Here is an 18,598-nt window from a genome sequence, read left to right as displayed (position 1 = left end):
TCTCATCCCTTTTCTGTATTGTTTGTATAATTGTAAGCCTTTTTGGGAAGATGGTCTCTCACTACATGTTTGAACAGTGCTTAACACAATGGGACCTGAGGTGATACTTTAATATGGAGAGAAAAACAACAACACTTTACACTCTTAGATTAGAACTATAGTATCAGGGCCTGAGTGGTACACATGTAAAAGGATGTGCAGGCTGTAGTTTGAATCAAAGTGAGAGACTGGTGTGAAATGAATACATATGTTATGGCCTAAAACATATTAGAATACATTAAAATAATGTACATTAAATTAAAAAAAAATAAGCAGTACCTGTTGACTGCCAAATTGTAAAGAAAATCAAACCATTGGCATGGTGTAAGTCACTGGAGAAACACCTGTAACCAGTTTGTAAAGCTAACTAGCTTTTGACAGCAGTAGCTTTTTTTCAGGGGCAAAGTATATTTTCCTTATTTCACTTTATTCAACCTGTTAAATTCAATGACTAGTTCACTTAAAAAGTTAAGAAACCATCTGGGAGTTGAAAATGCAAAGCTTGTTTTCCTCTTCCATTCTTTGAATAAAAATTAGGTGCATGAGGATGTGATCTACTGGTTCTAAAATCTTGAAGAACATGTCAGTTCAATTCACTGACTACAGATACTACTTTGATTGTTTAAGAAATCATTTAGTTTTAAATGACAAGCATGTTTTAATAAACTTTGATAAACTTTTTTCTTATTTATCCAGCTCATTTAAGGTACCGATAATTTTATTTAACAATTGAAACATTTTAAATGGTGTTTTTGTGCATTTCTGATTAAATTGGAATTTACAGCTTGACACAAATCACATACGAAAAAAAATTAAACATCATCTAGTAAAAAGAAAAAAGCATCACTCACCAGTTTATCAAATAATAAATGTAATATTTAAGATTCTAAATAAAAATAAATTAAATTATACAATTGCTCAAATAAATGTGTATAGATATAGTGTGTCCTCCTGGTTAACAAAAAGAAGCTCCAAATTTAGTGTGAAGGCTATATTTAGTTGCAAATCAACATGCTTTAATGGTTACCAACCAATGAGAATCAGTCTTTAGGAAAATAACTAAAAAATACAAATGCAAAGCAAGATTAAAATCAGTTATTTAAATGAAGATTTCTTTCTTGCTGATTTAAATTATGATTTAAATTTAAATCAATCTACCTTGATGATAACACTGGATCATTAGTGTTATGGTAAAATCTGCACTCAGAATATGTCCTCTATCCTTAGTAAAAAGTGCTGTTGCCTCTGGATAAAATATTTTTAGAAATTTTTAATTGAGCAATGATTGTCTTGATTGGACTGCAACTTTGGAGACTCAGTCAACCCTATTAAGGGTCTGTGTGTATTACAAATATAGAAAGTTAGCAAAGAAACATTTCCTTAATCATCAACATCATCATCAGAAAGTGCCTTCACTTCAGATAATTCTCTCTGTTTCCCCTTCCTCACTCCCCAAATTGGAAAAATTCCCTAATTTGAAAAATTCAAAACAACTCATAGGGCTTAAAGGGTATCTTGTTGCTCAGTCACCATATCACTTGGCTCATTGAAGAGCACCTCCATGAGCTAGGAATGGGAAACCAGTCTATGTAACAAGATGGTAATGCTGTGTAACAAAACTGAACAACAAAAATCAGATGTTTTTATTAACTAGTAGCAAAAGTAACACCTAATATTATTATAATTGAAAAAATAGTGATTCCCATTGTTTTGAGGCTTTAATACAGTGAAGGGTGAAAAATACAAAAATAGGAAAATGTGCTTATAAAAGCACAAAGATTGGCAGGGGAACTCTGGAACAGGTGTAATATCTAAAAGTACTTTTAACTTGATTAGATTTCAGGTTATTGCTTTTAAATAGGGTCAGTGTCAGAAAGTGAAAATGTTAGTGACTGGTATGAGACAAGTTTCAGAGTAGCAGCCGTGTTAGTCTGTATCCGCAAAAAGAACAGGAGTACTTGTGGCACCTTAAAGACTAACAAATTTATTTTAGCATGAGCTTTCGTGAGGTACAGCTCACTTCTTCGGATGCATAGAATGGAACACACAGACAGGAGATATTTATACATACAGAGAACATGAAAAGGTGGAAGTATGCATACCAACAGGAAGAGTCTAATCAATTGAGATGAGCTATCATCAGCAGGAGGAAAAAAAACTTTTTGAAGTGATAATTAAGATGGCCCATAGAAGGTGTGAGGAGAACTTAACATAGGGAAATAGATTCAATTAGTGTAATGACCCAACCATTCCCAGTCTCTGTTTAGGCCAGTGTTAATTGTATCTAATTTGCATATTAATTCGAGTTCAGCAGTTTCTCTTTGGAGTCTGTTTTTGAAGTTTTTTTGTTGCAAAATTGCCACCTTCAAGTCTGTCACTGAGTGGCCATCTATGGGCCATCTTAATTATCACTTCAAAAAGTTTTTTTCCTCCTGCTGATGATAGCTCAACTCAATTGATTAGACTTTTCCTGTTGGTATGCATACTTCCACCTTTTCATGTTCTCTGTATGTATAAATATCTCCTGTCTGTGTGTTCCATTCTATGCATCCGAAGAAGTGAGCTGTAGCTCACAAAAGCTCATGCTAAAATAAATTTGTTAGTCTTTAAGGTGCCACAGGTACTCCTGTTCTTGGTATGAGACAGTGCTGCAAATTTGTTCTAACATACATCCTTTGAATTAATGGGAAGGCAAGGGATGAATATCAGTTGCATCCAAAGAAGTGAGCTTTAGCTCACGAAAGCTCATGCTAAAATAAATTTGTTAGTCTTTAAGGTGCCACAAGTACTCCTGTTTTTTTTTTATCAGTTCAGAGTTTGGCTCAGTGGGTCTTCCTTTGAAGTGTTTTCTTGTGGAGTCCTATACATCTCCTGTTAAGGTCTACCAGAATTTTGCTACATATAGAAATGGGAGCATGACTGGGCCATTAGTAAGAGAGAGGCTGATTACTTCAGATTTGTATCATGCACTTGAATAATAAATGTACAATATTTATAATCCAGCAATACTAATTAACCTTTACAGATATTAACAATTTATGGAGGGTGAGTTTCTTTATTTGAGAATTACATATGGGAAGATATTTTTAAAAAAGGAGATCTTTAATTAGTCTGTTTCTTGGATTATCATTGATTATTTGGTGTTGCTTTTGTCAAAGTTAGATTCAGGACTCACAATTTGTCTGACCACTCTGTTTTATTAGCAAAGAGCTCTGCTAATACACCCAGATAATGTGTGAGTGCCATGCAAGGCTTAACCTACTTTATTTATACAGATGAAAAGGGTGCAAACTTAACAAGATAAAGGGAGCAGAACTGATAAGTTTACCTGGGGCTAGACACACATATCTTATTTCCTTATTAACTCTTACCGATCTCCTGCTAATGTCCCACCATTAGCTTAAGTGGACCCATTGTTCCATACCTTAATGTTTCTCTTCCTGACAACTTTATTTCAACCTTTCTCATTCCTGCTTAAAGGAACTTACAGCCCATTGAATCAAGTAGCCTTAAACCTCTCTCTCATTCCATGTGTCTTCTGTGTTAAAGAGAGAAGGAGAAACAGGTGTGGCACTGAGTCATGATGAACAGATAATCATAGCAATAAATTCTAGTATTCAGGTCTAGTTTTTTGTGTTACCTAGAAAATATAGGTTATGTCACTGAAATATTAAATATGAAGCAAATTTATTTTTAGTTACAACTTTGTGTACCGAACTTGGAGTTTATTATCTGAGATCTATAAATGTAACTCACATTAACATTGATCCAAGGGAGAATGGATCTCTTAATGCCTAATTTTCTAAGAAAAAATGTGAAGTACAGATTCATTTCCCTCTGCCCTTCAAATAACATGAATTGTGTTTGGTTTATTTTTATTAATAGAAATGCAGTCCTGAAGAAAATGCTTCCTTCTTCAGTAAGATAACGTATTCCTGGTACAGCAGGTGAGAATTTAAGTTATTTATTAGTGCTTATGCACAGTTGGTTTAGGCACAAGTCATACAAGCATTCCATCCATTCATGCAGCTTGGCATTTTAATTCAGAATGAGAGTGCTATCAAAACAGTGTTCTAAAGCCAGAGTTTACAATTACTATAAGTCACTTCTTAACAATTACTTCCTAATGTATTGGTCCTGTAGTTCTAGACACATACTAATGTTTTAGGTTGCCTGATTCTTAATAGTAAGAAACAGACAATGTTTAGCACTTTAATTAACAGTTATAAAGTGCTCTAAGTCAGTGGGAGCTATTCACAAGATCCCCTTCATTAGAAAATAGACACGTATGTTTCCCAGTGTTGTGTGTGGCAATACAATTACAAGAGTAAATATTTTAGTGTGACCTACAGAGAATTAGCCAAGTAACCCTGTTAATCAGTTATATGACTAATTTCCTGTGTATTCTTCTTTAATGTTTGTTCTCTTCTTCCCTCCAAGTCATGTGTCATTCTAAACAAGTGATTAAAAGAACCCTCTCCTCAGGTATAGCATACCTTCATATGAACTGAAAGCTCAGCTACTTCAGGTTGGGCTGCCTACTGTCATTTAACGTTCAGTAGGATATTTCAAGCAACTTCACATGTTTTGTCTCCTGACTGTTACTCATTATTAGCACTTCTTCTACATCATGTGCTTCGTTTGGAAATACTGTCAGTCAAAATAAACAGTAAGTCATGTAAGTGTATGGTGTAAGCCTATAGTCCTGAGAGAGAGGAATATTAATAATATGATTAAAGTCAGTTTACAAGTAACAGTTGCTTTTTGCTCTGTTCTACATTACTATGGTAATAGTCTTAAACTTTAGTATCTGATTCTTTTTGCTTAGCCTAATTTCAAGCTTTCACATTATATGGTGAAAACCTAACTCCATTAAAGTTAATGGGAGTTTTGTCATTGATGTCAGTGGACCCAGGATTTAATCCATGGTCTTGAATGCAGTAATGTTGCAAGTTAAAGTTTTCAGTTCTCACACAATTTGCATAAAAATTATAACTCCTCATTTTTATCACAGACATAGACTTATGAGTATTAAGTTCACAACTTTCTTCAAAAATAGAAAGGTCCAAATTTTGTTTAAGGTTTTGATTTTCTTGTCTGCCTCTGCAAAACTTGGTGATGGAAAAGGTTACCCTTGTGCTTTATATACACGCATATATGCTATAATCTCCTTGTGGGAGCTTCTTAGGATTTCTGTAAAATAATTCCTCACAACTTGTTGCAATTTAAACTCTAAGTGTCCTTATTGGAGAGACCTAAAAGATTTATTTAAAATGTTGTCTTAATAGATAACGTTTTAAATAAATCATGTATTACTCTCCAGTAAAGTGTAGTTGCAGTCTTCTCAGTCCCAGGATATTAGAGAGACAAGGTGGGCATAGATGACTCATGCCTCCCCAAACTGGTGGAGCACAATCTAAAGGGGAGGACACGTGACCGCCCCATGTGTCTCCTCTCCCCAGTGACCCCCCGCCCTGTGCCCAGTCCAGGGCTGCCATACTCCCCCTCCCCCAATGTTACCTGTGGGGGAGGCTCTGTCCTTTCCCCACATGTCCCCCCCAGCATGTTCGGCTGCTCTCCTTGGCAGCCAGGTGGAGAGTGGGACGGAGCCACTTCTGCCTGGGAGAGCCTGGCTGGGAGGCAGTGGCAGCCTGCACCCTGCCCTGGCTCAGCTGCCAGGGTCAGGGGCTCAACATGCTGGGAGGTACAGGGGGGCTCCGGCTCGCTCGGCCCTTGTCAGCAGGGCCTGGGTGTGGGGCAGCCTGCTGCCACCCCAGCTGCCAGGGACGGGCCGAGCAAGCTGGAGCCCCCTCTCCACCCCTGCTCCTGCTGAAGCCCCGAGCCCCGGGAAGTGTGTCCTGTGGGGCTGAAGCCCCAAGACCCCTCTCCTCATGTTACCCGGGGTTCTTTCAACCCAAAGCGCTTGGTAACTTTTACTCTGTGCGAGGAGGTGTCAGGAAATAAATCAGGGGAGACATGGCCATCCAACCGATGGATGGCTGGCACAAACAGGACAACACAAGAGTGCTTTCCCTTAAAGCTAAACTTTACTAGTCTCAAGCACTGACACTCGCCCACAATAAGATTAGTGAAACACCCCCAAACCTTGATAATTACCAAGCTGAGTGTGGCTCTTGAGTGGCACAGTGGCAGCCTGTTTACTGGTGGGGAACAGAAGATGCATCCAGAGGGAGAGACCAGTCCCCAAACAAGTCCCCTTATTTATACATTAGTAATAGAATGGTATGTCTCTTAAAGAAACCTTGTTAAGTGAGCCGTTTCAATGATCAAGCAAGAGGCTCCTTCTGATTATTATAATAAAAAAAATAATAATTGGAGATATACCAATCTCCTAAAACTGGAAGGGACTTTGAAAGGTCATTGAGTCCAGCCCCCTGCCTTCACTAGCAGGACCAAGTACTGATTTTTGCCCTAGATCTCTAAGTGGCCTCCTCAAGGATTGAGCTCACAACCCTGGGTTTAGCAGGTCAATGCTCAAACCACTGAGCTGTCCCTCCCCCTAATAACCAGGTGTGGGTTTTTCCAGAACTTGCAGCCTTGAGACCTCAATAGACATTCCTGGGGCATACCCTACTCTTTGAAAACGCATGTATAAGCAACTTCAACACAATTCTTATCAGGAAGGACAAGCTGCCCTTTCCGTGGCACCCAAAACCCCCTCCCCTCCTGCCTTGGTCAAGCTGAGATTGCTGAATAGCCAATTTACAGCTTGCTGACTAGGCCGCCTTGAACAATAAGCCATAGTGGTTCAAGCATTTACAGGTATGCCAAAGTCTCCCCATACACTCCCTGGGCAAAAGCCCCTACCCCACCACTCCGCTGCAAGGCAGAGGTCTGGAGCTTCCTCCACTCTCCCTTCCTGGGCTTGGTAGGTGGAAAATGGGATGGGGGCATGGAGGGCTCCGCAAGCTGCACTTTAACTGTAAAAGAGCCGCATGCAGCTCATGAGCCACAGTTTGGCCATCACTGTAATAAGCCATAAATCCAGCGTTTCTGATCAGTCCATGATTTTTTGTCTCTAGCAGAGTAATTAATTTAAGCACCCAGGCTCGTCTTTTGAAAGTGTTGTGGAGCTTTCCTTTGAGGATGAGAACTGAGAGGTCAGAAATCGCTTTGTGAAAAGTATTCACCCACAGGTGATGGGATGTTTTTGTCTTTTATCATTTTCCTGTGTGAGTTCATTTGAGGGCATAGTGATTGTCTGGTTTCACCCACATAGTTGTTATTGGAGCACTTAGTGCACTGGATGAGGTATGCTACATTTTGTGATAGGCATGTATAGGATCCCTGGATCTTGAAAGGTGTGTTGTTGGGGGTGTTGATCACTGTAGCAGTGGAGATATGTCTGCAGGTTTTGCATCGGCTGTTCAGGCAAAGTCTGGTGCTGCTTTGAGTTTGTGTGTCCTGGTCTGCAGGGAGCTTGCTTTTGATGATGAGCTTGGGGAGGTCGGGAGGTTATCTGAAAGCCAGAAGCAGGGGCATTCAGGAACAATTTCTTTCAGGATGGGATCCCCGTCGAGTATGGGTTGTAGTTGCTTGATGATACACCATCGGGTTCCAATGTGGGGTAGTATGCGATGACTAGGGGTGTGTAATCAGAGGGGATTTTATTTCTGTATTGAAGCAGATTCTTGCAGGGTATTTGGGTGGCCTGTTCCATGATGTGATCTACTTCTCTGGTGGAGTGTCCTTGTTTGACAGAGGTGGTTTTAAGTGTGTTTAGGTCTATATCTGTGACTCTCTCCTCTGAGCATATTCAGTGGTATCTGAGTGCCTGGCTGTAGATAACAGATTTATTAGTGTGTTTGGGGTGGTTACTAGATCTATGAACGTGCGTGTGGGGGTCCGTGGTTTTCTTTTATATGGTTATCTGAATGGTTCCATTGTTTAAGATGATGATGGTGGCCAGGAAATTGATTCTAGTGTGTGTGTGTTCCAGGGAGAGTTTAATGGACAGGTGGTGGTTGTTCAAGTTGTGGTGGAAATCTATGAGGGAGTTTAAGCTGTTTGTCTGTATCTGTTCCACCTTGCATTTTTGCTATGATGCTAGGAGTTCCTTTCCCAGACCTGAAGATGAGCTCTGTGGGGCTCAAAAGCTTGTCTCTGACTAACAGAAGTGGGTCCAATAAAAGATATTGCCTCACCCACCGTGTCTCTCCAGTAAAGGACACGTAGGGATTAAATAATATTAGGCTTCTGCAGTCTGAACTGGGAAATCTCAAACTGATTATTATATAACTAACTCATAACATTTCATCATGCTTCCATGGGACCCAGAATGAGATGAAGGCAATCTGGGGCTTTAGGCACAACCCAAAATGGGCCCTTCAGTGGACTCATCTGTCTTTTGGGGAAGCACCAGAATTCAGAATTGAGACCAGTGTGGCAGTTCACTGCTCGTAGAGGTATTGTTTCAGGTTCTCTCCTGACTCAGACAGGTACCGTTATACTCAGGTCACTTTTTCAAAATTTTCTTTGAATACCTGAGGTCTAGAAACTTTTTTTTTTTAATGAATGCTGAAATTCTGATCTCACCACGTGACTGCAGGAGTTGGGACTCTAAGCAATGACTTAAAGTATGTATGCCTTAATCTTGCCATGTTGGGACCCCGGTAGACCTATGCAGTGACATCTGGTTGATTCATTTCTGTTGCCTTCCAAACTTTTGGAACTTTCTTAAAAAATTAATTGACTTTGACATCAGCATTCATTTTTGTAGATTTTCCCATTCGGTTGCTCTGCCCCCTGTCCAGCCAGTCATGCCCCCAAAACCTACAGGTTCCTTTCATTGTTCTTGTGAGAGGATTCCTGTGGGTTCAGGGTGATTACAACCATTATTTACACCCATTTCAGCTCTTCTATTTCTAACAGCAAAGGAGATAATATGGCCCAAAATGTAAACAAATCAAGATCTGTTGTAAGCTTATTGTAGACTTATACTAAAACCCAATTTCTGTTTGTCCCCGAGTACCCTGGTTAAGGATGAGTCACAGCAGAGTGGAATCCTATTATAAAGAAAAACATTTTCTCTGTAGATCATCGTAAGTGGACGGTCACTAACAAGATTTGCTGTTGAAATAACTAGACATTTTTATTCTCCTTAACTTCATAACTACAAATGGATGCTGAAATGCAGGTTTTCCTCATTGAGGGTGTTCAGATCTGGGGATTTCAGTTTCAGTATATCAAGTTGACTTTAGGTGGCGTCCACAATTTTGCCTTTTATATTATACATACTCTATTTATTATTGTGAATGTAGAGTTTATTTATAAGTATTGTATTATGTGTATAAAGCTTCTCAGTTAGGATTCCTGTTTGATTTGTCTGCTTTGTGTTTCTTGTAATAGTTCACTTGTTAAAGTGATTATTTTCCTTTCAGAATAATAACTTTAGGCTACAAGAAACCATTGGAAAGAGAGGACCTGTTTGAATTGAATGAAAGTGACTCTCCGTATACTGTATGTCCTAACTTTGAAAAGCATTGGAGGAAGGAACTCTTAAAGGCAACAAAAGGATTAAAGGTAATGATGATAGCAATAAGTAACATCACTAACCATTACCTTTTTCTAAATTTATATTAGGCATCCCAAAAAATCCTTGTCAAAACTTAATTAAATTCTTGTAAAGATTTAACTCAAATATCTTCAGAGCACCCCATAGATTTCCATAGCGTCTGACCTCCCTCGATTGGTGCACTAGTTCAGAATACTAGACAAAAGTGCTTCAGTGTATATGTTTAGCTCCCATTAGCAATGGTAATGAGTCTTGCTTGAAGCCAGTGGTTTTCAACCTGTTGTCTGCGGGTCCCTGCACAGACTATGTTAAAGGGGTCTGTGAAAGATGACTATAAAAATACAATGTTTCAGCTCCCAGAAAAGGGAAGTGGTGTCATTACCATATATGCTCACAGTTTAGCACCCTTTCTCACGCTGCATCAAATGCCGTGCTGAGCACATGCAACATTTATAGTTGAATTCTGTTCAGTCAATTTTCAGTCTAAAACTTCTATGGTAGGGGTCCGCAGACTACAGGTTGAATTTCCAAAGGAGTCCGCACCTCTATTTGAAACTTAGGAGTCCACAAATGAAATAAGGTTGAAAATCACTGCTCTAAGCAAAAAACAATTGTATAAGGTTCTGGCAACACTTGTGCACCATTGCAAGGACTGGTGTGTGTAGCTGCAAGGTGTATTAAAACCATTAGTAAGATTTTGCAGTGTAGAGCAGGCTTCAGTGTAATGTTTTAATGAAATTTCCTGGGTTGTTGTTTTGTGGTCGATGTTTGTGGGTTTTTTGTTTATTTTTGAAGTTTCATACTATGGATTTTTTTTTTTTTTTTTACGTGTTTGGCTAGATCAGTGTAGGCAACCTATGGCACGCAAGCTGATTTTCAGTGGCACTCACACTGTCCGGGTCCTGGCCACTGGTCCGGGGGGCTCTGCATTTTATTTAATTTTAAATAAAGCTTCTTAAACATTTAAAAAACTTTACATACAACAATAGTTTAGTTATATATTATAGACTTGTAGAAAGAGACCTTCTAAAAAAGTTAAAATGTATTAGTGGCACGCAAAACCTTAAATCAGAGTAAATAAATTAAGACTCGGCACATCACTTCTGAAAGGTTGCCGACCCCTGGGCTAGACACTGCAGGAATGCCATAACCTTAGGAAGTCTATATGAAGAGCCTCTGTCCTGAGAGTCTTAGGAGCACACAATGCTCACCGTTCCCAATAAGGCAGACAAACTTTTCTTGATGGCCAGTCATGATCAGATCATAGGGGACTTTGGCTTCTGCATGATATGGTCGGCAGGGTGTTGAGCTCTGGCAGCTCTGATCTTGGGGCTGTGCCCCATAGTTAGGTTCCAAAAGGCTTCAGACCTTACAGGGACATTTCTTTTCTGGATGCCACCTTTCTAACCCCAGCTGATTTGTGGAAAGTATCCACCTCCCCCCACACTCTTGTAATACCCAAGATGGGCAGATTTGTTTTTGCTCAGACTTTATCAGAATATTCATTTTTGATTAGAGACTTAGCTTGGAAAATTTCAGTGTGCCAGGTTAAGCTTTAGAAAGTTAATTAGCAACTGACATCACACCGTTAGAATAGACATTCTTAGGCAACCTTAAATAAAGCAGTTGCTACAACTCCCACTGTAAAGCAAAAAGTGTAACTTCTTACTTATCTGGATCTATATACAGTACAAAAGGCTTCCTCCAACACGTCTAACAGATTTTTGTACATTCCAACTCTCATTTTTGAGGTAGACTTTTTCTGTTGAAGGCCTACGCATGGTAATAAATTGCCTTTTTGTGATACTGAAAGATGATTGCAGAACCTTTATTCCCCCTTTTGTAAAGGATTACTAGATAGTCTAAATTATTTTTGCACAGAAATATTTCTACCCTTCCCCCTCACTGAGTTGAAAGAAGTATGTTCCACAGGACCATAGGTGTGCCCATTGCTCTAGGGTGACACTCTGCATTTTTGTGTTAAAATCTTCGTCTTAATTTTGTGTCTCTCTTTTGTAAATTGGCAGGCTCCTTGTGACAAAGGGGTGATATCAGAGAAAGCAAGTTTCCAGAAACCATCTCTGCTTTACCCTCTATGGCAAACATTTAGATTTTTATTGATTAAAGTTGCCATTCTGAAAGTTGCAGCTGATATTCTGGCCTTCATGAGTCCACAGATAATGAAGTAAGTTTTTTTGAATGTGCTCCATTTTGTGTTCAGGACAGCAATAATAATGAAGCTAAAGGATTCCCAATATCAAGAAATTTAGTTCTGCTAACACAACTTTTTAGTGGCAAGGTTTATTAGAGGAAATGTTTCGGTAACTTAAAATTATCCACGTTACATATTTTTATAAGATTTTTGAAGGATTAACAAACTTCCTCTAAAAATGCTTTAATGCCAGTTTGTGACCAACATAAACAAAAGATACTTCTGATATTTACAGGCTGAGATGTTAGGTCATTAAGAAATGAGTCCCTGACTGAATTCCACCCAGCCCATGTCCTAGCAGATTATACGCAGCCGTTCCCATGACGTTATTGAAATGCAAATATTGATAGTCACCGTTTGACAGTTCTAACTTGAATCTGTAATTTCCTTCATGCTTATTTTCTTAAATATTTGGCTGATTGTTTATTACAGCTATAGAACTAAATAGCATTCTGTCAATAAATATACCATAGTACAGGAGCTAATACGGTGAAAAAAATGTGGATTATGAACCCTATTGACAGCAGAGATGCATTTCTCTCTTTGTGGTGTTACATGGCTGAATATGATGACACTCAAATCCATGTTGCTATTGATATTGAAATATCAGATGTTATTACTGTATTAAAGAAAACAATGAAATATTTAAAAGTGTGTGTGTGTGTGTGTGTTGGGGGGAAGCTTGAGTTACAGGAGCTTAAAAAAAAATAAAAAAATCACGGTGCAAATTATCTTTTTCCATACAACGCGACAAGGAAGAAAGTAAGGAAATACAAATACACTCGAAGTGGCTCATCTCCTGAGAGGTGGGGCGAAGGTTTCCTTTCCTAAGAACACAAGATAGAAACCACCAGAAAAGAGAGTGGCTCATGGAGTTAGCCCAATTTCCCCCCTGCACTCAGGGCTGTCAACCTGTATCTCTGAAGGATTATTTATTATAGAAAATGAGTACATGTCTTATTAAAAATAAAAAAATAAAATGCAGAGGATTGTGGGGAGGAGGAGGAAATGAAGGAGACATTTTAGTCACCAAAGTATGTTTTTAAAATGTACTTACTGTACGTAGCAGCTTGGTGTGTCATGTATTGAAAGGAGGCTCATCAGCCTTTCCTCAAACAAGGATGTCTCATAAGATCTTGACTCTGAAGTAGATTTCAGGTCAGCTGTGTAAACAGCCCCTATATGACTTAATCAGAGCAGATACACTATATAGCAATTACTCCATGAACAATACTTTACTGCTTAGCATGATTTACTGTAAATGCTCCCTAATAATGTATTTGTTCAAGCTAATAAATTATATTTTTAAAATTTCATAATTCAGGTAATATACCCAGTTGTGTTATGAAGTGACTGGTAACTTTTTAAAAAAATGCTTGAAGTGAAAATGCTGTGACAGTCATGAAACTGCTATGTAATGATCTAAGAATACTGAGATGTAGCAATTTTATGAATGCTGTATGTGACCTGGGCAGTGAGGTAAAGTTACTGTGTAACTAGCATGGATTTATTAGAATTTCCTGAATGTCAGAATTGATTTAACTTGCATTGGAGGTAGTGGAATGTTTATCGTATGCCTAAAATGTTAAAATTCAGTGGGGTCTGTGCATGAAGGCAATACAATGGCTGTCCAGACAAGAACATCCAGGCACTTGAAACACAATGGGGCAAAGTGTTACCCTCAAGGATCCTGTGTCCTACTTCCAACAAACTGCAAACCGGTTATAAAGTCCTTCTCTGGAGAGGAAGTGAGGGGTTAGTTTTCAGGTGCTGCCCAAGGGGAGACAGGCTGACAGTAAGAGAGACTTTGAGGATAAATCTGAAAGAGTTGGATCTTTCCCCATATCCATGGAATGCTAAGCCTTAGGAACAGACAGGCAAGAGTGTAGCCTTTGTTTTGTTTTGTTTTTTTGTTTTTTTGTTTTTTTGACCATTACATTTCAGAGAGAAATCTATTGTTCTAATAATTAATACTCTGCTTTAAAAAAACTGTCTGATCTAATCTGTCATTATTCTTGGAAGGAACAGAATTGTAGGGTCTGGATGTACATCAGACCTGCTGAGGCAATCTGGGGTGGCCATGTGTTCGCCTTTCGACTGGAAAGTCTGGTAGAAAAGGGGACCTGACGGTATCCGGTCACATCTACTGACTGGACACCCAAAGTCCAGTTATTGCAGGTGCGGGCGGTAGGATTGCTCTGGGTCATCGCTCGCGCCAGCCCCTACTCAGCTGGGGCTGCCCCCTACCTGCATCAGGCAGCTGCAGCTCCCAGCCCTGGCTTCACAGGCGAGTCCCTTCTGACCCGGGTGGCGGGGGGTAGGAGGGGAAAAGCAGTGAGTGACTGGGGGAGGGGGAAAGAGGAGTGGACGGGGCGGGGCTTTGGGGGAAGAGGCAGGGCAGGGGAGGTTCTGACACTCTTGTTGGAGTGTTTGGTTTTTAAATATTACCAAGGTGGGAACCCTAAGGTAATCATGGTTGATACACAGGGAACTGCAGTGCAGTGCCTGCTCTGAGAGTGGGAGAACTGTGTGATTCATCCTAAGAGGCAGGCAACTGCTAGGGGCTTGAGAACTGAGAGGGAGTGTACTTAGAAGGGGATTAGAGGGGCGGTTAGCCCAGGAACTGTGACAAATGCGAAGGGAAGCCCAACTGTGCAATCTGTGTTTAAGAATTTCAAAATTTAGAATCTGAATCAAGAACTAAAAAGAAATGAAATGCAAAGCTAATTGAAGGCTGATGCTCAGACTAACTCAAAAGGTACATATTAAGTGTTAGCTTAAATTCAGAGTCAAAACTCTGAACTTCCATGCTTTTGTTGCTTAGGTGTAGATTTTTCTTGTTTGCGGGAGCAGTTGAACAAAAAAGAAAAACCTACATCTCAGTCACAAAAGCATGGAAGTTTTGTGATATAATAACTACAATTCAGGTTTAATTGAAGACTGAAAATGACTCTGCCATGGGAGAGAAGGAAGTGATTTTTATCAACAAAGGGAAGGTGTTTAACACAGTTGTTCACCTGGTTGGTTATCAGAGAATTTATGAACATAAGCGATTAGTGTTAACCTTTAGACTGTTGCGGCTGCCACCCTCAGACATGGAACAATTTGTGCTAAAAATTAACCTGGCTGAGAGTTGTATCTGTGATTGTCTGAAAGGAAATGTTAGAATGACACCGTCAATTACTCTATATTAGTGTTTCCCAAACTTGTTCCGCCGCTTATGTAGGGTAAGCCCCCTGGTGGTCTGGGCCAGTTTGTTAATCTGCTGCATCCGCAGGTCTGGCTGATCGCAGCTCCCACTGGCCGTGGTTCGCTGCTCCAGGCCAATGGGAGCTGCGGGAAGTGGCGCGGGCCGACGGAGCTGCGATCGGCTGGACCTGCAGACGCAGCAGGTAAACAAACCGGCCCAGCCCGCCAGGGGCTTTCCCTACACAAGTGGTGGAACAAGTTTAGGAAACACTGCTCTGTATTGTTTATTATACTCACTTGTTAGTAGTAGTCTGTTTTCAAGCTAGTAACAAAACTTAATTTTGACTTCTGATTTTTTTTATCCTTTTCCATTTGGCAAATACTGATTTTTTTTTATTCTATATTTCTAACAAAAAAAGATAGATTTTTTTTTTAACCACCCTGTATTTGTGCTCCGTTACCAGTGAAATCAGCAGCAACGTCCCTCTCCGTGAAACAGCATTTGAGAATTGTTTCAAAGGTAGCACAGTAGCACACAGATGAATGCTCTTCCATCCACCCCCCATTTTGAGTATCCTAGTTCTCCACTGTCTTGCACCTTTTAGACTCATTTCGACCTGTGCAAAATGGATATAATAACTACACGGATTGTAAATAAATCAATTTTACTTAACCCGTTTGCCAGATGCATATTGTTGATTAATGCTCAGATTTTAAAACTTTGTATTCCTTCATTTGTAGGGAAATGATAATTTTGTTTGAAAATCACTCTGATTTACACTGGAAGGGATACGGCTATGCCACTGCTCTTCTTGTCGTGGTTGTCTTGCAGACACTTGTCCATCAGTTATACCAGCGTTTCAATATGCTCACTGCTGTCAAAATTAAGACTGCTGCTGTTGGCCTGCTATACAAAAAGGTAACTGCTTCTTCTGACGTTATCCCCTAACCTCTAAAAAGGGCAACTGTCTCAGTTTTGAAAAATAGAAGAAGTGCTACAAAAACAAAGATATTGTAGATTAATGAGAATATTAATAAAGATGCCTGAACTATAACTGGAACACTAGCAACAGTTGAAGTTAAAATTTCATGTTTCCATTCTAAGAGTCCCATCCTACAATTAAATGGGGGAAGCGCTGCATCAGTGCAAAATCCGTGAAGATATAGGGGTCTGCCAGCGCAGGGCAGGTTGCGGGATTGGGAGCTACCCCCTTTTTCACTTGCTTACTGTTCTCTAAAACTTTTTTTTTTTAACCTGAAATTTTCCAGCCTGGGTTTGTGTGTAAAGGTGGAGGGCTGTGCCTGTGTCTGCATGTATGTGGTGTTAAGTTTGAACAAAAATGATTCATCCATTTTTGAGCAAAAAGAAGGCTGAATTCTCCTCCATCTCTAGCTCTTTTTTAAAAAATAAGAACTACTTATGCAACCTTTCCTTAAATTGCTCTAGCATTGAAGTGGTGGGAGCAGAAAGCTGAAATTTTGGCCAGGAAATCTCCTCTCTAGGGGAGAAAGTTGAGATCTTCAGCATTTTAGTGAAAATTGGGTTTGGCACAGCAGTGCTACTCTGAAAGCTGCAGTATGCACAATAGTTTAGGAACTGTTGTGGTTTTTTAAAATAACTTTCACCTGATGTTTTAGGTGAACTCTGCAAATATGTGCATAGCTAATACCAGATTGTAGTAAAACATGTAGTGGGCCCTGTCTCATTCAAAGCAAGGGAGCTTAGGTGCTAACAAAGCTCAAAGCTGGAGATAGAGAAGTTATCTTTATAGCTGGTCTATGTGGAGTTTGTGAGCTACAAAGTATTTACTGTACTGTAGTGATAGCAAATGAGGCAAAGATGCTTTCTTTTTTACTCCATCTTTTTACTTCATTTTATAACCGTACACTTTGGTTTCTTGCTGTTGTTGCAGGCTTTAAGCTTAGCTAATTCTTCACGGAGAAAATATACAACTGGTGAAATTGTTAATTTGATGTCAGCAGATGCCCAACAACTTATGGAACTGACTGTAAACCTCAACCTTCTATGGTCAGCACCTTTTCAGATCCTGATGGCTATAGTCTTTCTCTGGCAAGAACTGGGCCCATCAGTGCTAGCAGGTGTTGCAGTGCTCGTTTTGGTTATACCTATAAATGCTTTTGTTGCTGCAAAAGTAAAACAGCTGAGGGTAAGAAATCTGAATGTAAATGCTGGCAAAATTGTGGTGTTACAATGAAGAGCTGATTTTTTTAAACATGAGTGTAAAACTAATGTAGGCACAAAATAACCAAAGTCACAGCTCTCTTTGTTGGAGGGGGAGCTTTTGGTAGCTAATCAATCAATATTTAGATCACTAAACTTTATCTATAAACAAAAAACAATAAAGAGAAGAGATTTTGTTTATCTGTAGAAGTGTTATAGGCCCTGATCCTACAAACACTTATGCATGTGCTTAACTTTACACACAAGTCATCCTATTCAACTCATTGTTGGCAAATTTGGGGCAATAGTTAGGATTTCTGGTTTTAGGTTAAAACTGACTAAAATACCAACAAAATAGTAAGGTGTGTTTTCAGGAGCTTATTATTAAATAAAATGGAAGTCAAAAATCCAAAGGTCCGCATCCTACACCTGCTGCACCCATGTAGAGTGCTAAATAGGGTGATCAGATGTCCTGAATTTATAGGGATAGTCCCGATATTTATAGGGATAGTCCCGATATTCAGGGCTTTGTCTTATATAGGCAACTATTCCCCCCCCCCCTTTCCTGATTTTTCACAATTGCATCCGAAGCGCTTTTGAGTCAGCAACTGATTTGGGCCTAAGTCTTTTCCTTGTTCACAGTTGTCTTTAGGGGTGAAGAAGGAAAAGGAAATAGGACAGGTAGCCCATATGTTTTTGGGAGTTAATCCCCAGGAGCATAGGATGTTGACTAGGTGTTATATGCCTTCACTTCTGTCAGTAAAGAGCGGGTCTTTTAAAAAAATCATATGCCTAAAGATAAACACCACAAACCAGACGCTCTGCTTACAGTGTGAAATACTGACAAGAGTTAGTCACAGAAGTGAGTGTGCCAGTAAGTCAATACATTTTAATTAATAATACACAGTTGATTTAGGCCCTAAATCTAGGTTTAATTAACAAAAAAGCTTTTACAAACCTTTCCATGATTACTATAATTAATTAAAGTGGGGGTTGGGAAGTGGAATAAGTGACCTTCCTCAGCAGAGATGAAATTATCCGGCCATGGTCTGTACTAAAAGGTGCAGGAGGGAAAGAGACCTTTGCGAGGATCCTCTCACAGAGATTTCACTTTCATGCTCTGACTCACACCATCCCATTGAGGTGTGTGTGGGGGGGCAGATTAGTCCCCCAATACTCAGAATAGGCTGCACGACCCACTCTGAATCCTGCCTCCACAACATCCTAACCTCCAGAACCCCTCTCTCTGGCTCCCTGATACCACATCTCCTTTGGCACTGTTTTATCATGGACTTCCCCTGGCCACAGCTGCCCATGCTCCACAGAAAGAATAAAAACAGCGCAAACTATTATCTTTTCCAAGGAAACTTTACAGGGCTATAAGGGAAGCTATTTGTATTCCCCAGCATACCCTGTTTCCAGCTGCTCATGCAGTGAGGGC

At 39.7% G+C, this 18,598-nt stretch overlaps 1 protein-coding gene across 6 annotated transcripts in view; it reads left to right on the top strand.

The window, feature by feature from the left end:
* Positions 1 to 18,598, top strand: part of LOC120395622 (multidrug resistance-associated protein 1-like) — a 64,990-nt gene that overhangs the window by 1,538 nt on the left and 44,854 nt on the right. For 4 of the 6 annotated variants that reach the window (XM_039520176.1, XM_039520175.1, XM_039520174.1 and 1 more), the window contains exons 2-6: positions 3,925 to 3,986; positions 9,441 to 9,582; positions 11,602 to 11,759; positions 15,717 to 15,894; positions 16,889 to 17,143. In XM_039520176.1, the coding sequence (XP_039376110.1) occupies positions 3,925 to 3,986; positions 9,441 to 9,582; positions 11,602 to 11,759; positions 15,717 to 15,894; positions 16,889 to 17,143 (795 nt within the window). Of the gene's footprint in view, positions 1 to 3,924; positions 3,987 to 9,440; positions 9,583 to 11,601; positions 11,760 to 13,808; positions 13,965 to 15,716; positions 15,895 to 16,888; positions 17,144 to 18,598 lie in introns of those variants that run through there. The other 2 variants (XM_039520177.1, XM_039520178.1) reach the window with 2 other exon arrangements.

This window comes from Mauremys reevesii, linkage group 1, assembly GCF_016161935.1.
Source record: "Mauremys reevesii isolate NIE-2019 linkage group 1, ASM1616193v1, whole genome shotgun sequence".
Classification (NCBI taxonomy): Eukaryota; Metazoa; Chordata; order Testudines; family Geoemydidae; genus Mauremys; species Mauremys reevesii.
Note: the sequence above shows the minus strand (reverse complement) of the source record. Positions and strands in the feature narration are given on the sequence as shown.